Consider the following 25,878-nt stretch of genomic DNA (forward strand, 5'->3'; position numbering starts at 1 on the left):
GTTAAATTCTCCAATCAAAAGATATAGAGTGGCTGAATAGATTAAAACAAACAAAACAAAACAAAAAACCAAGACCCAACTATATGCTGCCAACAAGAGATTCACTTCAGCTTTAAGGACACACATAAACTCAAAGTGAAGGGATGGAAAAAGATATTCCATGCAAAGGGAAACCAAAAGAGAGCAGGGGTGAGCTATACTTACATAAGACAAAACAGACTAAGTCAAAAAACTGTAACGAGAAACAAAGAAGGTCATTATATAATGATAAAGTGGTAATCCATCATGAGAATATAACAATTGTAAATATATATGCACTCAACATCAAAGCACCTAAATATATTAATCAAATAGTAATAGATCTGAAAGGAGAAATAGACAACAATACAATAACAGTAGGAGACTTCAGTGCCCCACTTTCAGCAATGGATAGATCATCCAGACAGAAAATCAATAAGAAAACATCGGACTTGAGCTATACTGTAGGCCAAATGGACTTAACAGATATTTAACAGAACATTCCACCCAACAGTAGCAGGATACACATTTTTCTCAAGCCTGCATGCAACAATTTCCAGGATAGGTCATATATTATTAGGTCAAAAAACGAGTCTTAGCAAATTTAAAAGACTGAAGTCATACCAAGTAACTTTTCTGACTACAGTGGTATGAAACTAGAAATCAGTAACAGAAGGAGAACTGGAAAATTCTCAATACATAGAAATTAATACACTCCTGAACAACAAATGGGTCAAAGAAGAAATCAAAAGGGAATAAAGAAAATATCTTGAAACAAACAAAAATGGAAACACAGCATACCAAAACTTATGTGACACAGTAAAAGCAGTTCTGAGAGGAAAGTTTATAGCAATAAATGTCTACAATAAAAAAGATCTCAAATAAACAACCTAACTTTATATCTCAAGGAACTAGGAAAAGATGAACAAACTAAGCCCAAAGTTAGCAGAAGGAAGCAGGTAACAAAGATCAAAGTAGCAATAAGTGAAATAGAAAAACAGTGAAAAATATAAACAAAACTAAGATTTGTTTTTGTTTGAAAAAATAAAATTGACAAACGTTTAGCTAGACTTACCAAGAAAAAGAGAAGACTCATAATAAATGAAAGAGGAGACATTACAGCTGATATTACAGAAATATAAAGGATCATAAGAGACTACTATGAATACGTATACACCAACAAATTGACCAACCTAGAAGAAATGGATAAATTACTAGAATCAGACAACCTACCAAGACTGAATCATGAAGAAATAGATAATCTGAACAGAACAATAATGAGTAAGGAGATTGAATCAGTAATCAAAAATCTCCAAACAAAGAAAAGCCCAAGACTACATGATATCATGGGTAAATTCTACCAAACATTTACTGAAGAATTAATGTCAACCCTTCTCAAACTCTTCCAAAAATTTAAAGAGGAGGGAACACTCCTAAACTCATTTTTGTGAGGCCAGCATTATCCTAATACCAAAGCCAGATAAGGACACTATAAGAAAAGAAAACTACAGGCGAATATCCCCAATGAATATAGATGAAAAAATTCTTGACAAAATATTAGCAAACCGAATTCAACAGCACATTAAAAAGATTATACACCATGATCAAGTGGGATTCATCCTTGGGATGAAAGTTTGGTTCAACATATGCAAATCAATAGATGTGATATACCACCTTAATAGAATGAAAAATAAAATTTATATGAACATTTCAATCAGTGCAGAAAAAGCACTTGACGAAATTCAACATCTTTCATGATAAAAACTCTAAACAAATTAAGTATAGAAGGAACATACCTCAACATAATAAAGACCATATGTGACAGCCCATAGCTAATATCATACTCAGTGGTGAATAGTTGAAAGCTTTCTCTCTAAGGTCATGAATAAGACAAGGGTGCCCATTCTCACCACTCCTATTCAAAATAGTACTGGAACTTGCTTTCTTGCCAGAGCAAGGAAAAGAAATAAAAGACATCCAAATAGGAAAAGAAGTAGTAAAATTATCCCTGATTCCTTAGGACATGATCTTGTATGTAGAAAATTCTAAAGACTCCACCAAAAAAACTGTTAGAACTAATTAACAAATTCAGTAAAGTTTTAGGATACAGAATCAACATACAAAAATCAGTTGCATTTCTATACACTAATAGTGAACTATCTGAAAAAGAAATAAAGGAAACATTTCCATTTACAATAGCATCTAATATAGTAAAATACTTAGGGGATAAATTTACCCAAAGAAGTGGAAGATCTGTGCACCAAAAACTATAAGATACTGATTAAAGATATTGAAGAAGACACAAATAAATGGAAAGATATACTGTGTTCATGGATCAGAAGAGTTAATATTGTTAAAATATCCATAGTGCCCCAAACCATTTATAGATTCAGTGCAGTCCCTATCAAAATTACGAATTCCAATAGAAAAAAAGTCCTAAAATTTTTATGGAACCACAAAAGACTTCAAATAGCCAAAGCAATCTTGAGACAGAACAAAGTTGGAGGCATCACACATCCTGATTTCAAACTATATTACAAAGCTGTAGTAATCAAAACTGTATGGTCCTGACATAAAAACAGACACATAGACCAAGGGAACAGAATCAAGACCCCAGAAATAATCCTATGCATATACAGCCAACTTATATTTGACAAGGGAGTCAAGAATAATTAAGGTGAAAAGATGGTCTTTTCAATAAATGGTGCTGGGAAAACTGAATATTCACATGCAAAAGAATGAAATTGGACCCCTGTCCTACATCACTCACAAAAATTAACTGGATTAATTTGGAAATGGATTAAAGATTTAAACCTAAGACCTGAGACCATAAAACTCTTAGAAGAATACATAGGGGAAAACTCCTTGGCATTGGTCTTGGCAATGATTTTTTGGCTATTACACCAAAGCATAAGCAATAAAAGCAAAAATCAACAAGTGGGACTACATCACACTATAAAACTTCTGCATAGCAAAGCAACTATCAACAAGATGAAAAGGCAACCTAGAGAATGAGAGAAAATATTTGCAAACCTCTTATTGGATAAGGGATTAATATCCAAAATATAGAAGGAGCTCATACAACTCAAAAGCCATATATATATATATATATATATATATATATATATATATATATATATATATAAATTTAAAGTGGGCAAAGGACCCAAACAAACATTTTTCCAAAGAAGACATACAAATGGGCAATAAGTATGTAAAAAGGTGCTCAACATTACTAATCATCAGGGAAACACAAGTTAAAACCACAATGAGATATCATGCCACATCTGTTAGAAAAGTTATCAAAAAGACAAAAGATAACAAGTGTTGGTGAGGATGTGGAGAAAGGGAACCCTTGTGCACTGTTGATGGGAATGAAAATTGGTTTAGTCACTATGGAAACCAATATGTAAGTTCCTCAAAAAATTAAAAATAGAACTACCATGTGACCAACAATCCCACTTCTGGCAATGTGCCCAAAGAAAATGAAAACAGAATACTGAAGAGATATCTGTACCTCCATGTTTATTACAGCATTATTCACAATGGACATGGAAACAATCCAAATGTCTATCTGTGGATGACAAATTGATAAGGAAATGTGGTACATATGTACAATGGAATATTATTCAGCCTTTATAAAGAAGGAGATCCTGCCATTTGCGGCAAAATAGCTGAAACTGGAGGATATTATGCTAAGTGAAATAAACTAGACACAGAAAGACAAATACTGCAAGATCTCACTTACATGTAGAATGGTCAAACTCATAGAAGTAGAGTGTCAGATGGTGATTGCCAGGGGCTGGAGGGAGGAGGAAATGGGAGGTGATTGTCAAAGAGCACAGAATTTCAGTTATGCAAGATAAGTAAGTTCTGGAGATCTTTTATATAGCACAGTGCCTATAACTAACAATATTCTATCAAAAAAAATCATATACTTAAAATTTGCTAAGATGGTTATTACATGTAGTGTTCTTACCACAAAAAAATGATAACAATAAAAAGGGTGGGAGGATACTGTGAGAGGTGATGGATATGTTTATGGCCTTCATGGTGGTGATGGTTTCATGAATGTATACTCATTCCCAAACTCACTGAGTTGTATATATTAACTATGTACATCTTTTTACATGTCAGTCATGCCTCAAAAAAGTGGTTTAAAAAAACCCCTAAACCCCGAGTGGGTCATAACTGTGTGATCTAAAGGAAATACATCTGCAGGTTGACACAGTGGGGACTCCTAGTGCAAGACTATTGGTTTATGGGTAATGGACCAAAAAATCAAAAGTGTGGGAGCTGGATGGGGCAGTGATGGCAGGATGGCCTCAAGGGGAGGGCAGGGCCATGTACCTGCAGTAGGGGTGTGGCATATGGGGGGTCTGAGCCAAGCACTGAAGGGAGAATTAGAGTTTACCTGATGGCCAAGGCTGGGGGCAGGAGCAGGGCCTTCCAAGCTGAGGGCTTCGTGGGGCAGGAGCCTGAAGGCGAGGCAGTGTGCACTGTATTGGAAGGACAGGACTGTTTCAGCGACTGGTGTGAGGTGTGTGAGCTGGGGGCAAAGAGGACAGTGGCAGGCTGAGAGCCTTGGATGCCAGAGTACAGAGTAGCCTGAATCCTGATGGGGACAAGGGTTCATCAAGGGCTTTGCAGCATGGAAGACCATAGCCAGTTTTGGGGGAGGCTTCAGTTGATGTAGAGTTTGGGTTGGTGACTGTTGTGGATACAAGGATAGACAGTGGGGACTGTGGCCAGCTGCAGTGGTGCATGCTCCCATCTGTGGTGTCCACTGCTGGGTGCCATGCACTGTGGTCAGAGCCTGCATTTTCCAAGGAAAGATGGAATTCCATTTTTGAAACATGAAATCTCATCATTTTGAGTGTTGGGTTCAGAACTTTGAAAACACTCTTTAGGTCCAACTGAACATATCTGTGGCAGATTCAGTCCTGACAGTTTTGGCCTTTGTCTTGGACTTTGGGCTCCTGGGGGTGAAGGTGGGGGATAACCCAGGCAAGAACCCCTTCCTCAGACAGGGTTCATCACCCCCAAATGGCTCTGGCCTTGGTGGCTGGAAGTGGAGCCTCTGGAATGTTGGGGCCTCTAGGGCCACCTGTTTGTGCCCTTCCCAGCCTGGGGTTCAAGCCTAGCACCTAGCTGGGGTGCTGGGCAGGGTTCACTGGGCTCTGCTCAGCCAGGTTGGAGGTTCTGCTCTCTGCGGCCCTCCTCACTGCTTCTCTTCCTTGGCCTGCTGTGCGCTGGGAATTTGAACAGTCTCATCTTTGCCCTGCAGGCTGGCCTGATCCGTATGGAGGAGGAGGAGTTCTTTATCGAGCCCCTGGAGAAGGGTCTGGCGGCAAAGGAGGCTGAGCAGGGCCGTGTGCATGTGGTGTATCGCCGGCCGCCCACCTCCAGACCCCCTCCTCTGGGGGGGCCACAGGCCCTGGACACAGGTAAGGCTGCTGCAGGTGGGAGGGTTGCATGGTGGACCCTGAGTGTCCCCTCTGGGGAACCCAGGTGCCCTTTTTGTAGCTCTGGTCCCAGGCCAAGGCTGAGACCCACCCTTGCTGACCACATAGCACAGTGGGCGTGCTGGGATGCTGGGTCAGGGACCTCTGCTTTGGGTGTATGTGGGCCATAAGCTTGTAGGTCTGAGGCCTTGACAGCAGGCAGTAAAGGCTGCCTGAGGGTCTTACCTTTGGCTGCCTGAGGGCTGGCAAGTGTCAGGGAGGAGGCAAGACCCAGACCAGGCCTGTAGCCCAGCCTGAGTCTCGCGCCCATGTCTCTGAGCCTATGCCTCTGAAGAAGACGTCTGCTGCCCCCTCGACCCCATCCCCAGCCTCTTTCCCCTGCCTCTGTGCTGTGCTTTCCCTGCAGTGGTGACCACACCTCCCTGGCTGCTCACAGAGAAAGGCCCTGAGTGCTTCTTTGGCCCCAATTGGACCCTGCTCCCTCTGGGAGACAGCTCAGATGCCAGGAGGGGAGGGAAGTACTCCACAAAGACCCCAGAGGTGCTCCCAGCAGCCTCAGCAACCTATGCACAGACTCATGTGGTTTTATCTTTTTCAGCTTAGAATCAAAGTGCGCTCTGGGCCCAGGAGCGTGGAAGGAGCTACTGGGCAGGCGGTGCAGCCTCTCAGAGCCCTTCAGGAGGACACACCTACCCTCAGCCCAAACCTCCCCAATATTCTCAGGATCTCAGGTCCCGGGCTTCAGTGAGGCCAGGTTGGGGTCTGGCTGTGGTCCTGGCAGTGCCCAGGCTCTGTGCTTGGCTCTTGCAGGGTGGGCTTAGCCCTCAGTTTTGGGTTCTAGATTCCTGGCTGCGCTCGCCCATGGCCAGGGCAGGTGGCAGCAGGCAGGGCATTGAGGCCTGGGTCTTGAGTCAGGCTCATCTGCATGTTTACAGTGAGCCCCAGAGGCCCTACTGGGCCAGCCCAGCCGTGCTGTGATTAGCCGAGACACCCCCATTGCCCCAAGCAGCCTTGGCTCATTTAATTTAGGTCTCTCTGAGTTCCCAGCTGGCAGATCAACTGGGTGCAGCCTGGCAAGGCACCATTCTGATTTCAAGGAATGGTATCAGATACTTTTGCAAAGGAATTGTCCCATCAGGAATCCCAGTGCTCTCTAGAGCCGATCAATACTTCCAGCTGCCCCTTCTTCCCAGATGATGAATCGTAGGTCTGCTGCTAACAGTGAAGGGGGCACCCCAGGCGCTGCCCGTCTGGCCTTCCCCAGCTTCAGCCCCTCCTACCTCTTTCCCACCCTTGGGCTTCTCTGCATGGGGGGGAATGGAGAGTAATCCCATTGGGTGAGGGCAGGAATGGAAATGGGGCAGGGGAAGTGCCCCAGACCAGGGATCAGGGCCCTGGTGTCGCTCCTCGCTGGCTGTCTGCCCTTGGGCAAGTTTGGGCCTCTGGCCTCTGCCTTCTCATCTGTCCTGTGGGATTAGAAATGCCTGTGTCTCACAGAGCTGAGGACCTGGCCACTTTGGACTTGGTGCTTCTGGGCTGGCCTCTACCGGAAGATTCAGGGGGTTCCCTGGGGGCCCACTTAGGCTGGGTGAGGTGGAGCCTGCACAGTGAGGCTGCCAGGTGCCCTGGGCCGGGGTGCCAATCCCAAATTCAATGTGGTACCTATCTCCTGAACATGGCAGCCCTCCTTCATGGCCTGATGGGCCTTGCCTTATTTCCTGGGCTTCTGTTGGCCTTTTGGCATCTTCTCTTGAATCCTTCCCCCAGCCTTCTCATCCAGCTATCTCTCGTGAGAGCTTGGAACTCAGAACACAGGAAAGGAATTTCAAACTCAGAATAAGCCCAGAAACCATTGACCTTAGAAGAGGGAAGGCCAATTGCATGGGTCTGGGGCTGAGGCTGCACTGAAATGGGGTGGGGTGAGCTCTAGACCTCAGCCCAGGGCTGTGGGTGTGTAGGCTGAAGGCTGTGAGCCGAGGGGAGTAGGTCTCGGCCACAGGCCCAGAGTCTGGCGCCAGACCCTCTTTCTTTGACGTCCCTGCCCAGTGTCAGCGTGACCCTGTGTGGGTGACTTGTCCACAGAGAGCACATTTCTCCCTGCACGTGCCTGATTGTTTCCACTGGGCCCAGGGCTGAGGCCCACTCACTGACTGGAGGCGGTCCAGACATATTTTATGCCGGAGCTGGTCTCAGGGCCCGCGGTGACCCCCGACAGTCTTGCTCTCCGTCAGCCCAGGCCTTGTCAGGGCCCACGGTGGCAGCTGGGAGATATGTAAAAGGAGTGTCCTTGGCTGAGCATGTTTGCTCCGTGCTCTTTCATGCAAGAGGACATGGCCTACTGGGCACAGAATACCAGGACCTCCATGCAAAGGCTTTTAGGATGTGTGTGCGAGTGTGTGTGTATAAGGCTAGGAGACCCTTTCTTCTGGTGAATTCTGATGGGAACCCTGATATGTCAATGTGGTTCTGGCCAAAGAAGGCAGGAGGTACTGACTGGAAGCTTCCTCCTGCCCCCACAGGGCAACTTCTGGAAGCAGGTTTGAAATACCCTGGCCATTTATCAATGGACAATGGATATAATGGGTCATTGGAGGAAGGGGAAGGGGAAACACCTGTCCTGGGCCTCCTGGTCTGGGAGATTAGCATCTGGCTGGGTGTGGGTGTGCGAGTTGGGGTGGGGGTGCCTGCGGAGGGTGGTGAGGGTATGGATGAGGGGGCCTGTGGGGTGGGGTGTTTGTGGGAGCGTGTGTTGTACACAGCTCTTCCAGAGCATTGAGACACACTGCCATTGCCCTGTTTTCCCTGAGCAGCCAACAGGCTTCCTGGGGTGGTCTCATGGGCTCCCGGACCCTCAGAGCGTCATTGTCACTAACGGTCTCCATCATCTTAGGTCAGCTACTGGGTTGCAGACTGCCCAGGGAAGGGATGGAAAATGATGCTTTTAGCGTGTCTTCCAGGACTCGGCCATGGTTAGAGGTTGCACTGGGCAGCTTAGCCCACGGCCATGTCACCCTCAGGCCCTGGAGGAGGGTACCAGGGTGGGCAAGGGACTGAAGGAGACCAGGATGACTTTTTTTCCTTCACTGGACTCACAGGTGTTGCAGAAGTGTCTCTGCTTGGCTCTGCTGGGCCTGGGAGCCTGGCTGGGCCAGAAGTTCAGGGTTCCAAGGCCAGGGTGCCAGTGTGGCCTTTTGAGGAGAGGAGGTTCAGGCATCTCCAGGCCTCTGCTGGACTGGACCTTTCCCCAGCACCCTGAGTCCCTTTCTCAGCCTTCCCCAGAGCCAACCCTGTGCCCAGGGCCATATGTTGGGAGGTGTGCTGTGTAACATTGGCCTCTCTGGTGTTTGCACGTGTGTGCACGCATGTGTGTTTGCATTTGTATACAAGCATGGAGAGAGCCTCACTCCCAGTTCTAGGCCACTGCCTGAGCACCGCCCTGGCTGTCATCTGTTAACACTGTCTGGGGTTGTTGAGGGGGAGCCAGGGCCAGTGGGTACAGGATAAGGAGCCCAGCCCAGCCTAGCCTGGAAGCCCTGCTCACAGCTTGCACTGGGTGATCCTAGCATGTCACGCCCCTCTGAGTCTCAGGCTGCTGTGACACATTACCACCAACTGGGCGGCTTAAAACAACAGCACTTCATTCTCTCATAGTTTGGGAGGGCAGAAGCCTGAAGTCAGTCAGTGTCACTGGGCTGAAATCAAGGTGTCAGCAGGGCTGGTTCCCTCTGGAGGCTCTAAGGCGAATCTGTTCGTTGCCTCTCCCAGCTTGCGGTGGCTGCTGGCATTCCTTGGCTTGTGGCTGCATCACTCCAATCTCTGCCTTTGTGGTCACATCACCTCCTCCTCTTCTGTGTGATGTCAGTCTCCCTCTACCTCCCTCTTATAAAGGATGCAGGTAATGGCATTGGGATTCACCCTGATAATCAGAATGATCTCCACCTCTCAAGATCCATAATCTAATCACATCTACAAAGTCCTTTTTTGCCATATAAGATAACATTCACAGGTCCTAGTGATTAGAACCTGGTATCTTTGGGGGCTACCATTCAGCTTATATAGAAAGCAAATCAGCCTCCCTTTCAAGGCTGGCTATGCAATGAATGGGGTGCAGATCCGTGGAGGAGCAACACTGCAGGTACCCTTTACTCCTTCTCAGGGAACAGTGCTGAGGCACAGCCCAGGCAGACCCCTTGCCCCTCTTCTGCCTCTGCTGGACCCTAGTGCCATCTCAGCCAGACTGTGGGGCCTGGTGTGCTACGACTAGTCTGACCCTAAGACCAAGTGCGTGGAGATGCGGCCTTGCTGGTCACACCAAGGGGGGCTGAACTTGGGACTCTGGGAAAGTCCCCACTGGGTGGGAAAGAACCCTGGGTCACATACTGGGCATGTGGTCTCTCTGTCAGGCACATTTGCAAGAAGTCCTGCCATCCCAAGACAAGGGCTGCAAACTCAAGAGACCTGCAGTGCCCGGCAGGCAATGCCAGTGAGGACAATGGCAGAGGGTAAGAAAAAGAATTACACCCACCCTTGGCCTGGCGTTAATTTTCCTGCTTTTGATATAAACACGGACACAGAGAGAATGTCTCTGCTAAAATGGAAACGGCAATGTGAGTGCAGTGGCACATGGCATTTGGCCCTGGCTTCACCGTGAGCACAGCACAGATGACAGACTTCGTCCACAGGGGCAGCCCCTCCTCAGCTCCCCTGACCAAGACCTGGTGGGACTGTGGGCCTGGGGCAGCCAATCCTCTTAGTGTCAAGAGAATCCAGACATCAGAACTTTTATTTGAACCCTCCTGATTTTAAATTGTTGCTTCAAATTTCTGAAAAGCACCACATGGGCCAAATAAAACATGACCCCCTTTGGCCACATGTGCTTTATGAGAGGCAGAGGTGGACGTGTCCTTTACCCTCCTCCACAGGCTTCCTGCAGTCCCTGGGCATGGCCTTGGGACCAAGGAAGGGCTGTGAGCTCCTGCTAGGCACATGGTACCCCGTCCTGCGAGCTGCTGCTGGGCTGCAGTGTCTCCCACCCTGCCTTGCACTTGGCCCTGGGCTGAAGGAAGAGAAGCCAGACAGCTCAGTGTCTGTGACCTTGGCTGCCTCCTTCTCGGAAACAGCCAGTGCCAAGCCTTTGCCCGCTGCTGTCAGGCTGCAGCGTCCTCCCTGGCGGGCAGAGGAGGCATGCTGCCCTCGGGAGTGCTCTGCCCTGCTGCTGCCAAGGATAGCCTGTGAGGAGGGAAGGGCAGGGTGCCAGTGCTGCGTGGCTTCTCCACGTGGCCAAGCGTGGCCAGCCTGCACAGTCTCCACCTGGCGGCCCGCAGCCCTTCCTCCCCTCCTGACCTGCTGCGTGTCTCTGCCCAGTCCCATTGCCTTGAGCCACATAGTTTTCTGGGCTGCTGAGGAACCAGGAGTGAAGCTCACGTAGGCCCTCAGGGCAGGAGCCAGAGGGCTGGAGCTGATGCTGGGAGCTCTCAGAGGCTGTGTGATGTCCTGCAGGCAGCCCCAGCAGGGAAGGGGCCTGACAGATAGTGCTGTATTTCAGCCAGCCTGCTGTGGTCCAGACTGGAGGCAGGGAGGCCAGAACGATGGAGAGTGCAGCCCTGTCAGGACAGGCCACGGGTGGGAAGTGGGCAAGGTTCCACTTGGTGGTAGAAGGTTGCCAGGCGTACCTTGGTGATGCAGTGGGTATGAGTCATAAGGGAGAGGGCCCAGTCAAGGGTGAGGCCTGGTGGGGGGTGAGGGGTGGATAACGGGGTAGGCGATGTGGAGGGGGCACTAACTTGCTGGAAACCAGATTGGGGAGGCTTTCTGTGCTATAGCGGTTTATGTCTTAGTGTCCTGTTGCCACTGTAACAAGTTCCCATAAACTCAGTGGCTTAAAAAATCACAGATTTATTCTCTTACAGTTCTGGAGGTTAGAAGTCAAAAATGGATCTTAAGGGGCTAAAATCAAGGTGTCAGCAGGGCTGGTTCCCTCTGGAGGCTCGAGAGGGGAATCTTCCTTGTCTCTACCAGCTTCTGGTGGCTGCCAGCATTCCTTGGCTTGTGGCTGCATCACTCCAACCTCTGCTCTGTGGTCACAATGTCTTCTCATCTGTAGTAACTTTCTCTCCATTTCCCTTTTATAAAGACACTTGTGATTACATTTGGCTCACCGGGATAATCCAGGAGAATTTTTTCATTTCAAGATCCTTACCTGCATCTTGATGTGATGCAGGTAAAAAAAAAAAAAAAGTCTCTCTCTCTCTTTTTTTTTTTTTTTTTTTTTTTTTACTTATAACAGATATAACAAAAGTTTAATATCCTAACTATATAAAGAGCTCCCAGAGATCAATATAAAGAATTACAAATTATCTGAAAAAACAACTGAGCCACAGATATTAAGAGGCAAATAGGAAATGCATGAACAGAGGGAAATACAGATTGTTAATAAACATCTGCAGAGTCTCTTTAGCCATATAAGGCTATACTCACAGGTTCTGGGGATTAGGATGTGAGATCCTGGGGGCCATGATTCAGCCTACGTGATATCAAAGTGTTGAAGGCTGAGGTCCTGGCAGAAGTGGAAGAGAGGCCCTCGGCAGGCTTTGCACCCTGAGTCCTAGATCTGGCCAGGGTCCAAATGCTGGGACCTCTCTTTGTGTCCCTAACCCAGGTACTTCCTGAGCCATTTGCAGGAGCCTGGGGCCTGGCCTGGCACTTTCAGGTGGTGACCCAGGGGCTCTCCCACTGGACTTGACCTGTGCCCTGCCCAGCCGGCCATTGCCAACTCACTGAATTGCAGCTGAAAGTCTGGGCACCTCAGTGCTAGATGCCCAGGGCCTTCTCAGTTCCTCCTCCTCATTCCACCCATGAGCTGTGCCTACAGCTTGGGAATGAGAGGAAACCCAAAGAGAAGCACCGATTGTGAAACCTGAGGCAGTTGGCCCAACAACTGCCGGGGGGCGTGTTTCAGAGCTGAGTGCATCCTTGGCAGAGGCCTCGGCGTTCCCACTGCTTGCGGCCAGCCCCCTGCACAGCTGTTGGAGATGCCAGTGTGGTGATGTGGCCACATGCTGGGGAGGTGGGTGGGGGGCCAGCGCTGGGACAGCCTGAGGCTGCACATTCTCTGAGGCCTGGTGCTGTCTGGGGTCAGACTTAGGAGACCACTCCAGAGCTGTCGGCTGAACTGGGGGACTTTCTGACTGGGATCTGTGGCCTGGGGGCTCTGCCTAGGGGCTAAGAAGGCAGAGGTGACGCCTGCAACCAGGCAAGGGCTTGGGCCCACCTCATCCTGCAGTGGAGACTTGCCTGGTGTGCCCCCTCCTCCCTGCTGCCCAGATGCAGTCTGTGACAATACTCGACCTGGCTGGCACAGACAGCCCACGAGCTCAGCTCCTCTCCTCAGACACAATTCACTGATATGCTTTCTTTCTTCCCCTTGGATTGTGTAGTGAATGTCCCCCAAAGAGCTTTCTGTCGGCACGTGGTAACCACGCCTGGCTTCCAGATAACACAACATCTCAAGAGCAAAGCTGTGCTCTGCTCTGGGTGCGTCTGGAGTTTAATTAGCAAGAGTGGTGTGCCTGGTTGTCACATCGGCCGTGGGCTCTGCAGGTCTGCTCTTTGCAGGTCCCCAGAACAGCAGACCGGGATGTTTCTGGGAGAGACATGATGTCTCCAGTGGCAACTTTACACGTCTGTGGCATTTGTGCTTCATATGTGTCGGCCGGCCTGCCAGGGTGGGAGCGGCTGGGCCCGAACATCCATCAGGACCCTGACAAGGCTCCCTCCACACCCCATGGGACAATTTGAAAGAGATCTGGGCTTTCTGCATACTGTGTCTACATGATGGGGGACACAGAGGGACAGGTGTCCCACAGTGGGTCCCTGGACAGAGGCCTCTCGGAGAAGCGCTGGGCCCTGATGATAGGTGAGAGGCGCTGGGTCCCAGCGTAAGAGGGTTCATGCTGCAGAGACAGCTCTAGGGACGTATGGAGGGGAGAGAAGGCCCTTCCCCAGAAGCAGTGAAGCCGGGCATAGCTCAGAAGCTGGGTTTGGGCCCAGGGTCCAAACTCTGCCAGTTTGTACCAGTCGGAGACCTCTGACAAAGGCCTGTTTCCTCTAAGAATTCTCTGCGGGTTGGCAAACACTTCAGCCAGCTCCAAGCCTGAAGTGTTTTCTATAAAAATTTCCAACTTTCCTTGACCTATTTCTCTTTCAGATTAATAACAAGCAGCGCTGTGCACTTGGCCCTGAAGGAACTCTGAGCTGGGAAAAGGTCATGCAATTAGACGGAAGTGTTGGTGTCTGGCTCTCTCTCCCTCCCCCGCTCAGGTTTTATTCTTCTCTCCCTCAGTCTGGCCCTCTCTTTCGCCCACACATACTCACGCGCATACGTTTGGAACTTGGGCTGGATTCTTGAGTTGGGATGTTTCTCCCAGAGCTCTTGACCTGGCTCCACTGGCCTGGGCTCAGTCTTGGGGTGTGGGCTTCACCTTGACCTGGAGCAAGGCCTCAGGGAGTATGACTGGAGCTCATGGGAGAGCCTGGTGGCAGAGTCCAGCTGGGGTACCTTTCGAGGGGTGTCCAGGCAAGATGAAGGTGCACACTTGGTATGAGGTCAGGGCTCAGGTGATAGCTTGTAGGATGGCACAGGATTCAGGGGAGTCCAGGGCCAGGACCTGGTGGAGGAGGTGGCCTGGGAGCTGGGCTTGTATGGGGAGGAGGGTGGGGCTGACCTGGACTGGAAGGGACCAGGCGCCTAGTGATGTTCCCAGTCGTGGGGGGAACTCCTTGATGGGGCACTCAGGCTCAGGGCAGGCACCCTGCCCACTGCTGCAGAGAGGGGTAAAGCCGTGAACAAAGCAGAAGCCAGGAAAGGGTAGACTGAGTCGTGGGGAGGTTTTCTGGGTCAGAGACAAGATGCACCTGGTTGGTGGGAGGGCCCAGCCTGCGAGATTGATCCAGACAGAGGGGACAGAAACACTTGGCACTCTCTGAGGCAGGAGTCATCCCAGTGTGGCCAAGGGGCAGAAAGAGGGCCACATGCCTGGCGCTGAAGGATCAATGGGGAGAATAGAAGGGCTGGGCCTGGAGAGGTGGGGAGGGCTGCATTGTGTCCAGTCATGGAGGAGGTGAGGTCTTATTCTCCTCGCAGTGGGAAGCCTTTGGAGGACTCTCAGTGGGGAGAGTGGCTGCAGGAAGGTCCTTGGGGGGCCCTGGGTGGTCCTGGTGGCCAATGACAGATGGCCAGGTAGATGATTTCAGGATGCTTTTGGAGGTAGGGCTCACAGGACGTGGGTGTGAGGGAAGGATCGAGGACGGCTCCTGGCTTTTGAAAGGCCTGAGCTACTGGGAGGATGGTGGATGGTTGCGACACAGCCTGAGGTGGGGATGCTGGGGGAGGAGAGGCAGGTCAGGTGGCCCGGCCAAGTGCAGAAGCCAGAATTGGGGCACAATCCTCAGACTTCAGAGCTGTGCCCCTCCTGCTGTTCCTTGCTGCCCTGGCTCAGAGGAAAGGATTTCCCAGGAGAGGTAGTGCTGGCCACGGGCCAAGCCCATTTGGCTTCCAGACTCTTGCGGAAGGGGACAGGGATCCCAGACTTGACCCCATACAGGTGGGCAGGCTCTGGGGTGTGCTCCCAGCAGCTCTTGCCCCGGGAGTCAGAGGCCCTGCTCTGTGGGACGGGGTAGCTGGTCATAGTGTAAAGTCTAGGGTCCCTTGGACGTGCATGTGTCCTGGCCTCTATGGTAGTCCACGTCCTCCTTCCCAGCCTGCCACTTTGGCGAGGGGGCCCGGACCTGCTGGGGTGGATGGAAGCTTGTGAGAGTGGGCAGGATGCGCTGTGTGCCTGCTTCTCAGGCCCTCCAGGCAGAGGTCTGCTGTCACCCAGTGGGCTGTGGGCAGTGCTGACCAGCTGCTCACACAGCCTGGATGGTAGTAATGACCCTGCCCTTTGTGCAACCTCTCTTGGAACTTGAACTTGGGGACCTCCTGGCCAGGGGGCCTCAATTCTTCTCCTGTGAATAGGTATCTGTTGTTGACCCTGAAGGTTATGGCCTGAGCCAGCCCGGACACCCTCGAGCCCTGGCCGTAAACAGGGAGTACTTGCTGTGTGACCGAAATAATTATGGGATCCAAGCGCGACAGACTCACAGTTCTGGGGCAGAGCCAGGCCGGTTTCCTACCGCAGCTCCCAGAGACACCAAGTCCTTACCAGCACAGGGGCTTTGCCGGCTGATACTTTGCTGATCCAGCAGTGAAGTACTGCTGCTTTTTGCTTTAATGTGTGCTGCTTTGATGGTCGGCAAGGACGGATGATCTCCCCGCGTTTGATTACTTTGTGTGTCTCCTCTTCCTGTTTAAGTCCTTTGCCTGTTCATCTCCTGGGGTCTTTTATATCGGGATAAGCCCTTTATCTGCTTTAGATATCGACTTTCTGTCATGTTTGATACAAGCCTTTTCCCCAGGCTGTATTTCCCTTTTCCTTTTCAGTTTTGTTAGTTTTTGTTGCACAAAAGCCAGTGTTTCCATAGCCCAGTCTGTGGGTGAGTCTTTTCCCCCATTAGAGCCAGTCGGTCGTTTGGGGACATGTACCTTTATTGAGGGCCTGTGTGAGGACAGGCGCTCTTCATCTGTGTGTCATTTAATCTGTATGGCAGCCCTGGGAGCAGGCAGAGAAGCGGACCCAGGAGCACTGCCGTGTGAGCAATAATGGGAGTACCAGGCAGAGGAGAACGCAGCTTTGGTGGAGCTCACCTGTGCAGGTGTCCCCAGAGCGCTGCAGGCACACCATCTCATGGATTCTTGTAACGACTCCATGGGCTGGGTTGGTGCCATCACTGTGCTCACTTTATAGATGAGCACTCAGTTTCTGAGATGCTGACTGTCACAGCTCATGAGTTGTAGAGCCACAGTTGCAGCCAGGCTGTCCACTCTTGTGTGGGCAGGGAGGAGCAGGCGGGGAGCCAGGACTGCCTGGCCCCCTGGACAGCACCTCCTGTCCACCCCCAAAGCCTGGGCCCCACCTGAAGGCTGGCCATCTTAGGGACATCTGGGGCTTTCCAAGCCCTGAGGCTCTGCCTACTGGCTGCAGGAACTGAGGCCCAGAGCGGGTGAGTGAGGAAGTGTCTCAGGTCATTTAGCACATCAGCTGTGGGGAGAATCTTTTCCTTACTGAAAAATTCTCAACACTGGGTGGGTTGTCTGGCACATAGTTGGTGCTTAAATATCCATGAAAAGAAAGAAGGAACTCGGCTGCCTGGAAAGCCTGGCCACACGTTTGTCATTCCTGAGGAAGTTGTTGTCCCTGGCAGGCACTTGAGGGCTTGCCACTGAAGCCCACTTTTATTGTTCCAATAGCTCTTACACTCCTGGCTTCCGATTCTTGGGTTTGTGCAGGTGGGACGTTGCTGGGGCCGCAGGCCCCCTGGGATGTCAGGTGGTTGTGCACCTTCACTGCCGCACTGGGGAGAGGAGCCGGGCAACAGTGCCTGGGGGCCAGGGGGAGGTCAGCCTCGCTTTGCCCAGCACACTCTGGCTGCCATTCAAAGACCGTGCTGTTGTCTTGCCACATGTGCCCCGTGGAAACCATATCCCATGTACTCATTTGTTCCATTCATTCAACTTATATTTATTTATGGCCCACACAGGGCCTGGCACTGGGCCAGGCACTGGAACCCTGGGAACCAGACAGACACAGCATCCCCAAGCCCAGCGTCATACAGCTCATGGTGAACTGGTGGGTCTGCAAATGCCTGCACAGTTAGAAACAGTGGGAGATGCCACAAAGTGACCACACAGTAACTGGAGGCTGGAGTTGAGATCTGAAGTGTGGATTGCAGTTCACTAGGAGGCGGGGGGCGGGGGCAGCAGGGGCAAGTGTCCTGAGGGGAGTGGACTTAGCCTGTTTGGGGGTCCAGCAGGAGGGACTGGTGAGGGCAGAGGCGTCCGAGGCGGGCTGTCTTGGTGTGGAGGGGTGGTCCTCTGCTCTAAGTAGAGAAGCAGTGTGGCCTGGTTACTTTGGAGGAGGGTGAGAGGAGGAGACGCACGAAGCCAGGAGGAGGCTGCCGCCGTGAGCCCGGAGAGAGACTGTGGCCTGGGCAGGGTGGCCCTGGGAGTGGAGAGGGATGGCCAGATGCAACATGGAGCGATCGAGCAGCAAGGGTCTTGGGGGTCCTGTTAGGTATTCCCCATGGTGGTCAGAGGGGGTTGCTGCCCACTGGGCAGAACCACATTCCGATCCAGGCTCTCAGGGTCCTCCCAGGATCAGGGAGGAGCCAGAACCACAGCTCCCAGCCAGGACCCTCCCATCCCTACCTCAGCCCCACCCTGGCCCTGCAGATCCAGGTTGGTGATGCTTGCTAGAATCATCTTTGCTGAGGTCCGGTCTTTGTGTTTCTGGGCTTCTTTTTTTTTTTTTTAAGGCTTCTATCCAGATCTCTCTGAACTCATGTTTGGGCCAAGTAAAAATGCCATCTGCAGATTCTTGGCTGAGGAGAAATGCTGCCTTGGGTCTGGAGCTTTTCTTTGGCCAACTGCAGGGTCTCTGTGGGGTGTGCCACAAGGGCCAGTATCACCCTCTTTATTCTCAGTGCTTTGGTGGTTCATGGGCCAGGGCCAGGGCTGGACAGGCATAGGGGGACAAGTAGGCTTGGCAGGTGATGGAGTCAGGGAAACAAAGAGCTGGGGCACCAGGCCAGTCTGCTGATGTCCAACAGAGTAAGGGGCCAAGGGCTGCCCTGGGATCCCCAGAGCCCCCAGGTGCGAGCCCCTAGCGGCCTGTGTGAAGTGGGATTCAGGGGGTCAAGTTGACAAGTTCAGTACAGATTGTTTGGCTCCGGGAGCTCAAGGGGGCGCAGGCTGGGGACAAGGGGAGTGATGGCTTGCTCGACCCCACCCACCCAACCCAGAGCCACAGTTGTGGGCAGCCACAGGCTGGAGTGCAGGTATAGTGAGCCCAGTGCCCAGGCTCAGGAGGGGTGGGCTGGGTGGGCAGCGACACGGACCCCCGATGGGCCAGAACCCCCAAGGACAAGAGCTCATCTCCTTGCCACCTTGCGCAGAGCCTGGGGTCAGGTATCTGTGGAGGGCAGCGAGGGGCATATTTCTGCAGGGGTGTCCGATGCTAGCATCGCTGGGGTGCAGGCCAATGTGGGGTCAGTCGCAGGAGGGATTCCGGTTTCTTAGGAGTAGCCGGAAATTGTGATTTTATGTAAAACCTTTTCATTTTCAAATGTTGGCAGCTAATTCAAAATTTTCAAAAGCTGTGTATGAGCCAAGCAGGCCCCTGGCAGCAGCAGGGGTGAGAGGGTCACAGGATGGCTTCAGTGCCCGGGAACCCAAGCCCACGGTGGCCCTGCGTGGCTGGGACCGAGCTCTCGATGTGGCGGGTGATGCCACGGAGTTGAAATGCACTTCAGAGGAATTTTTATTTTCCTTTCGGGAACGTTGCGAGAGACCTTTCCAGCGGTTCCGTTTCTGTGAAGAGAGATCTGCTGTCGTTGTGTTTTTCTTGGAGGCTGCTGGGGAAGCCCATCTGCAGAGCATTAGTGGGAAGGGCGTGTGGCTGGGGAGGCTCCATCCCAGGCCTCCAGACGGAGTCTGGGTGGGGGGGGAGGGGTTTGGTTGGGATCAGCCCCCACACCCCTGGAGATGGGCCCCCTGCCCACCAGGTGCTGGGGCCGCCCCGCCCCACTGGCCAGGCCGCATGGGGCTGAGGGGACAGACCCTGTGCTCATTGCATCTTGGTGCCGAGTCCCAGGGCCCTGAAGTTCTGCTTCCCCAGCATGATTGTCCCTTCTCAGGGTCCCTGCAGCTTGGGGAGCAAAGATCAGTTGTAGGTGCTAGAGGACTCTGGTCAGGGACTTCCCTGGTGGTCCAGTGGTTAAGAATCCACCCTCCAATGCAGGGGACACGGGTTCGATCTCTGGTCAGGGAACTATGATCCCACATACCGCGGGGCAACTAAGCCCGCACGTCGCAACTACTGAGCCCGCACGCCACAACTAGAGAGCCCACGTGCTGCAACTACTGAGCCCATGAGTTCTGGAGCCCACGCACCACAACTAGAGAGCCCACACGCCACAACTACTGAGCCTTCGTACTCTGGACCCCATACGACACAACTAGAGAGAAGCCTGCCTGCCACAACGAAAGACCCCACATGCCACAATGGAGATCCCGCATATCACAACTAAGACCTGACGCAGCCACATAGAAAGAAAGAAAGAAAGAAAAGGAAGGAAGGAAGGAAGGAAGGAAGGAAGGCAGGAAGGAAGGAAAGAAGGAAGGAAGGAAAGGAAGGAAGGAAGGAAGGAAGGAAGAAAGAAAGAAAGAAAGAAAGGAAGAAAGAAAGAAAGAAAGAAAGAAAGAAAGAAAGAAAGAAAGAAAGAAAGGACTCTGGTCAAATGACTGAGCTCCTCTGTTCTGGGCTGTGTCCCAGAAGCCACTTAAATTCTTGGCAAAGTCACCAGTAGCATAAAACAGGACTTGTCCTTGTCCTGGGACCTTGGACTGGGAAGGACACAAGGTCTTCACATGCTGAGAAGAGAACCCACCTTGGGCTACCTCAGAAAACTCAGTTTGGGCCCTTGGTGACAGAGACAGCAGGCGCCAGGGCCCGAGTCCCCCTCTCTTGGTGTCTTCAGTTGCTGGAACGTGTGGGTGCTCCTCAAGGGCTATGATGGCCTAGAGGGAGTGAGGGAGCCGAGGGGCTCAGCATGGCCCTGGCTTGTTGGGCCCTGCTCTGGCCCATCCTCAGTTTCCCCATTTATAAAATCAGGGACATTGGACCAAAGCCAGGCTCATCTGTTAGCTTACAGGCTGTAACCCCATAACCTAACCCCCTCCCCGCATGTGTTATTTGATTTACACAATGTCTTCAAAAACTGTGAGAGTACACTTAAAAGTCAGGAGGTTTCACATTAAAATCTCAATTTTCAGTTTCTCAGAAAGATCAGAAGGCCCAGCAACCCTGGGCCTGTTCCTGAAGACTGTATTTAGAGGGAGGTGCCAGACCTCTTCTCCCCAGTTTTTCCTGTCTGGCCTCCCACCTCACGTTGGCCCCACCTGCCCTCATTGGCAAAGGAGAGAGACCCCAGGACAAAGATGACCTCTGGTGGGTAGTTATACACTCACAAACTCTCTCTCTGTCTCTCACACACACATGTACACACAGAGGTGTACATATGCGCACACGTGTGCACACACATGTACATGCACACAAACATGCACGGTGCAGACACATCTACATCTTCATGGAATGAACCTTGGGACCCTGAGGGGTTTCCCAGGTCCCTTTCCCTTTGGGCACCCAAGACCCAAGTGAGGGGTCACAGGACTAGACAACCTGGGGCATAGGGACTCAACTGTGCCCTGGGCCGAGCTGGCTGCTGGGCCATCAGCCTGAGCGAGAGGCACCTGTGCTCCCACCTGAAGGGGACGTGGGGCTGCAGTACTCTGAGGGCAGAACAAGACCCTCCAGGTCTCTGCAGGAAGAAGGAGAGCCTCTGAGGGCGCTCACCATGGTGGGCACAAGCCAAGCTGTGGGAGGCACTGGGGGACAGTGATGCGGAACTGATGGGGTGATTTCCCAAAGCTTATGTGTGGGGACGTAGGCAGCTCCTGGGCCTGCCAGATTGGCCTGGGAGCTTCTGTGCAAAGGGGCTTTCTGGGGCTGGTGGCCTGGTGGGTAGAGGGCGACTGTGCCCATGCGTTCCAGGCCCTGGCAGCCTGACCCCGCATCTGCTTCTGCAGAGTCACCTGTTCCCCTTGGATGCTGGCAGCAGGAGAGAGGGAGATTCTGGCCTCTTGTGTAATTCATGTTTGTGTCACGTTTGGCTCCCGCAGTGGCTGAGGGCCAATTCCCTGGGAACACAGTGGTTTTCCCACCTGCTGTGCCTTGAGAGCAGGCAGGATGGGTCCCAGTTGCACTGTCTTTGGGAGCCAGCCCTGCCTCAGGGATTTGCCAACCTGCTCTGAGCTAGGACCTGGCTGGCTGTCAGGAGAGGAAGCAGTAGTGGGGGGACGTGGATGGAGGGAAGGTGGGGGAGAAGGTTGATCTAAATCCAGCCCACTCTCAGACCCAGAGGCCACATCAGCTGCTCCAGCCCTGTCCCGTCTCCCCAGCCTCAGACCCACACCCCAGAGCCCTCCTGGAGGTTTTCACCAGGAGGCTGTGATGCCCCAGTCTTGAGTCAGACACCCCCAGGCCCAAATCCAAGCCCCAGCTCTGAGCCGTTGAGCAGTCCTCTGCTCCCTCCTCAGGCTCTGGTTGCTTTGAGTTACTGTGGATTCCAAATTCAGGGATGGAGAGCCCTGCAGGCCTGGCCTAAACTGAGGTCACAGCAGCTGAATTCAAGTTTGAATCTCCCCTCCCTGATGGGCAGGCTCCTTCTCCTGTCCAGCTTCAGTGACTGCCTTGGCATTGCTGATCCCCAAAGAAGGTGTCCTGGGCTATTATCTTCAGCCCCTCCCTCACCCTCTGGAGCTGATCTGTGAACAAGCCTCACCAGTTCTACCCCTAAAATGCCTAGAAATCGCACTACCACCATTTCTGCCCCTGACTTTGTTCCCTGATTCGGTTGTCATGGACGCAAAGAATTCACTTTCCAGTGTCAGAGTCCATTCATTCACTTGTTCATTCACTCATTCACTCATCCATTACCAGACCGTCAGGCTCCTTCTCACTGGTTGCCACCCACACTACATTTTTTCAGCAGATGGTTGCTGGGCTGCTGTCCCGTGCCCATTTCAGGCGGGCTCTGGGTGGGGCAGTCTTGGGCCAGACCATTTTGCCCTCCTGCCTTGTCAGGTCAGGTGAGGGGAGCAGGTGCAGTGCAGGGCCATGGGTCCTGATGTAGAGGGGGCACTGAGGCCCTGGGGGAGTGTTGGGGGGCGTCATTGACTCTGCCTGCTGCACCAAGACAGGCTTCCTGGAGAATGTGGCACTGGGTAGTCCTGAAACATGGTAGAACCTCTCATCAGAGCCTTCCCCGTGCACCCAGGACCTTATACACTGAGTGGAAGATGCGAACTGCCAGCCATAGAGCTTGTCGGAACCCATGGTATGTTTGTCACAGTGACACACGATAAACTGAACAAACTGAACTAATATTTAAGAGGATTTCTATACACATATGGATTTCCAGCTTTCCATGAGAGATCAGGACCACTGGCAGTACCGGGCCTGCACTACCCTCCCTTTGTCTCCAGTGGGTGGGTGCTGAGGGCCCCTGGGTGGGGGGAAGTGTGCTCCTTTCCTGGTCCCCACCATTTCCACTGACTCCCTGGCCTGGAGTCTGAGGCTCGGGATCCTTCATCATCGTGCCCTGTTGTCCTTTTTTTTTTTTTTTTTTCAGTCAAAATATATTTCTCTGGGCCTTCGATGCTATCACAAGTTGATATAAGACAGCCAAGCAGAGAAGGCCTGTGAGAGGCAGTGTGTGCGAGACCTGGTGGCGTAGAGAGTATTCTTAGGGCTTGATTTGCAGCCTTCCAGCTGATGTCACTCATTTCTGTCTCCCCTGGACTCCTGTTAACATTTGAGTTGCTCCCCCTGGTCTTTATTTTTTTGTGACATAAAATTCATGTAACATAAGATGCAACATTTTAACCATTTAAAGATGTATATAATCCAGTGGCTTTTAGAATATTCACAGCATTGTGCAACTATCAGGACCATTTAGTTCCAGAACATTTTCATCCCCCCAGATGGAAACCCCGTACCCACTCCCACTAGCAGTCACTCCCCATCCCCCCTCCCCTCAGCCCCTGGCAACTATTAATTGACTTCCTGTCTCTATGGATCTGCCTATTCTGGACACTTCATTTAAATGAACTCACATAATATGTGGCCTTCTGGGTCTGGCTTTACTCCTGGTCTTCTAAAATAATCTGTTTTGCTGGTGTGCAAGCCCATGGTTTACCCCATGCCGTGCCAGCTCGATCTTGTCCCTTGTGGGTCTCTGATGCCCTTGCCTGTGCCCTGGCTCTTCTGGGCAGGTGGTCGTGCTGTGTCTTCCAGAACCTTGTGCCTGTGACACTGACCACTCTTCAGGCTCCTGGCAGGGGGCAGTGGACCAGCCTCCTGGCTCTTTCTTCTGACTTGCCTATGACTATAACCACTTCTCTATTGATTCCAGGTACTCTCCAGAAATAGGCATGAAGGAGCTTTACTTATTTCTTCAGAAAACATTTAGTTTAAGGCTCTGTCACATACATTTTCTAAGCCAGTCCCCGGGGAGGGTGTGTAGTTCCAGGGCCCCTCTTCATGGGAGTATAAAGTGCCCAGTGACATGAATGTAAAATGCTACCTACTGCTGCTGCTCTTTGAATCCACAAAGTAGCACTCAGCGGCAGAAAGAAGGACCTGCTGGAGCAAGGTTCAGGGCCTGCCTGCGTCTCACATGCCTAAAATAGGCAGCAATGTGCTTTTATGAAGCCCAGGGGCATGACACAGTAGGGAGCAGTGGGGACTGTGGGAAAAAAAAAAAAATCCAGCACATTTCCATCAAAGGAGTGACCTCCTCCACACTCCTGAAATGAGTTCTGTGTTAACTCTGAAGTGGCCCTTGAGGTTCCTCCCAAGATGACATGCTCGCACTGGCACGGATCAGCTCTGGACAAGCTCTAAACCGGGAAACGTGGAATCTGAGAAATAACACCACCAACCCCCACTACACCCCCATTCCCAAAGAGAAGATACCAAAACTATGAGAGCCCCCCACGGAGGCCAACCTGGTGCTGGTATTCAGATCTGGAGCTGGTGTGGACGTTGTGTGTCTGTGTGTGCACATGTATGCACATGTCCATGGGCTGCAGTCAGGGCCCGGCCGGCCAGCCATAGCCATGAAAGGGTGTGTTAGAGAAAAGGGGGTATCATTTTTTAAAGAAGAGTTAGAAAGGAGAACGGGGAAGCCAAAACAATGAGACAGAATAATGGAGGAATATGGGAGAAACAAATCTAAATTGATCAATTATCAGAGTAAATGTAAATGGATTAAACTCACCTGTTCAAAGACAGATGTTGTCATATTAGAGAAACAAAACCAAACCAAAACCCGAAATCTAAAATCCAGCTCTGTGCTATCACCAGAGCTACGAGTGCAAAGGCAGGAAAAGGTTGAAAGGAAAAGAATGGAAACAAATATCAGGCAACCAAAGGCAGGCTTTCACATCAATCTCAGACTCCATGGACTCGAGGCATTTTCAGGGAAGGATGGGTCACGATCTAATGAGGACAGGTTCATTTCCCCAAGACGACAGAATAGTTTTAAAGGTTCACTCATTCAATAAAGCAGCCTCAATGTATTTGATGTAAACTTTGTTAGAAATAGAAGAATTGACAAATCTATCATCATTTTGGGAGATTTCAGCCATTTTTTTCCAATTAGTGTTGGATTAAGTCGACAGAAAATCAGCAAAGATAAGAAAGTTCTGAATAACTAATAAATAATGAGCTTGATTTAATGGAAGTAGACAGATTTTGCATCTGATGAGTCGAGGTCCCTCATTCTTCTCAAGCACATGTATAACTCCCACAAAAAAATTAATCAATTAAGTGCAAGTCTCATGAAAATTAAAAGAATAATTATGATGATAATTTTGATGTCCTGTTCCCTCACCATCATGCCTGTAAGCTAGAAATTAATAACCCCCCAAATAATAATCCCCATTATTTGGAAATAAAAAAACTCAAGTAATTCATGGATCAAAGAAGGAATAATAATGAAACTTCAAGGATACTTAAAACTGAATGATAATAAAAGCACTAAATATCAAAACTTGGATGGAAATTTACATTAGAAAAGAAAAAAACTGCAAATTAAAGAAATAAATTTCCAATATAAGAAGTTAGAAAAAAGCAAAAGTTACCCCAAGGAAGTAGAAGGGGAAAGATAATACAAGATAAGATCAGAAATCAATGAGCCAGAAAACCTCTCTGTTCTGATGATTGTTGCCATTACAAGGACGCAGGGTCAGTGTTGCCAGATCTTTTGGTTTTTCAAGAGAAGTCAGAAATTTGTAATTCTGGAAGAAATTTCTGCATTAAAAAAATATGATGTGGGCCATTCAAAACATGTCGGTAGCCTAAATTGAGCCTGTGCACCTCTTTTATGAGCCCTGCCTTCTTTTAAACAGCCCTTGGAGGGGCCGTTCACCTCATTTAACAGGGGATGACAAAGGTGACTCGGGGAGAATGGCCAACCTGATTCTGGGCAGGAACTGAGCCTCAGCCCCAGGCCCTGCTCCCAGGGCCCTGGGAGCCACCTCTGCACACAATACCTCCCCCGGGGCTGTCTTCTCCTCTATGAGTTTTTGTGTTGATATGTATTTTCATTACTATTGGGTACAAACCTAGAATTGCTGGGTCATATGGTAACTCTACTTTTATCCTTTTGAGAAAAG

General features: G+C 50.8%; 1 protein-coding gene across 1 annotated transcript in view; it reads left to right on the top strand.

Annotated features, from left to right (window-relative positions):
• The window catches only part of ADAMTS2 (ADAM metallopeptidase with thrombospondin type 1 motif 2), a 241,542-nt gene that overhangs the window by 71,835 nt on the left and 143,829 nt on the right, over positions 1–25,878 (top strand). Inside the window, exon 3 of the mRNA XM_024116347.2 lies at positions 5,306–5,465. Within this exon, the coding sequence (XP_023972115.1) occupies positions 5,306–5,465 (160 nt within the window). The remainder of the gene's footprint in view (positions 1–5,305; positions 5,466–25,878) is intronic.

Source organism: Physeter macrocephalus, chromosome 2, assembly GCF_002837175.3.
Source record: "Physeter macrocephalus isolate SW-GA chromosome 2, ASM283717v5, whole genome shotgun sequence".
Taxonomy (NCBI): domain Eukaryota; kingdom Metazoa; phylum Chordata; class Mammalia; order Artiodactyla; family Physeteridae; genus Physeter; species Physeter macrocephalus.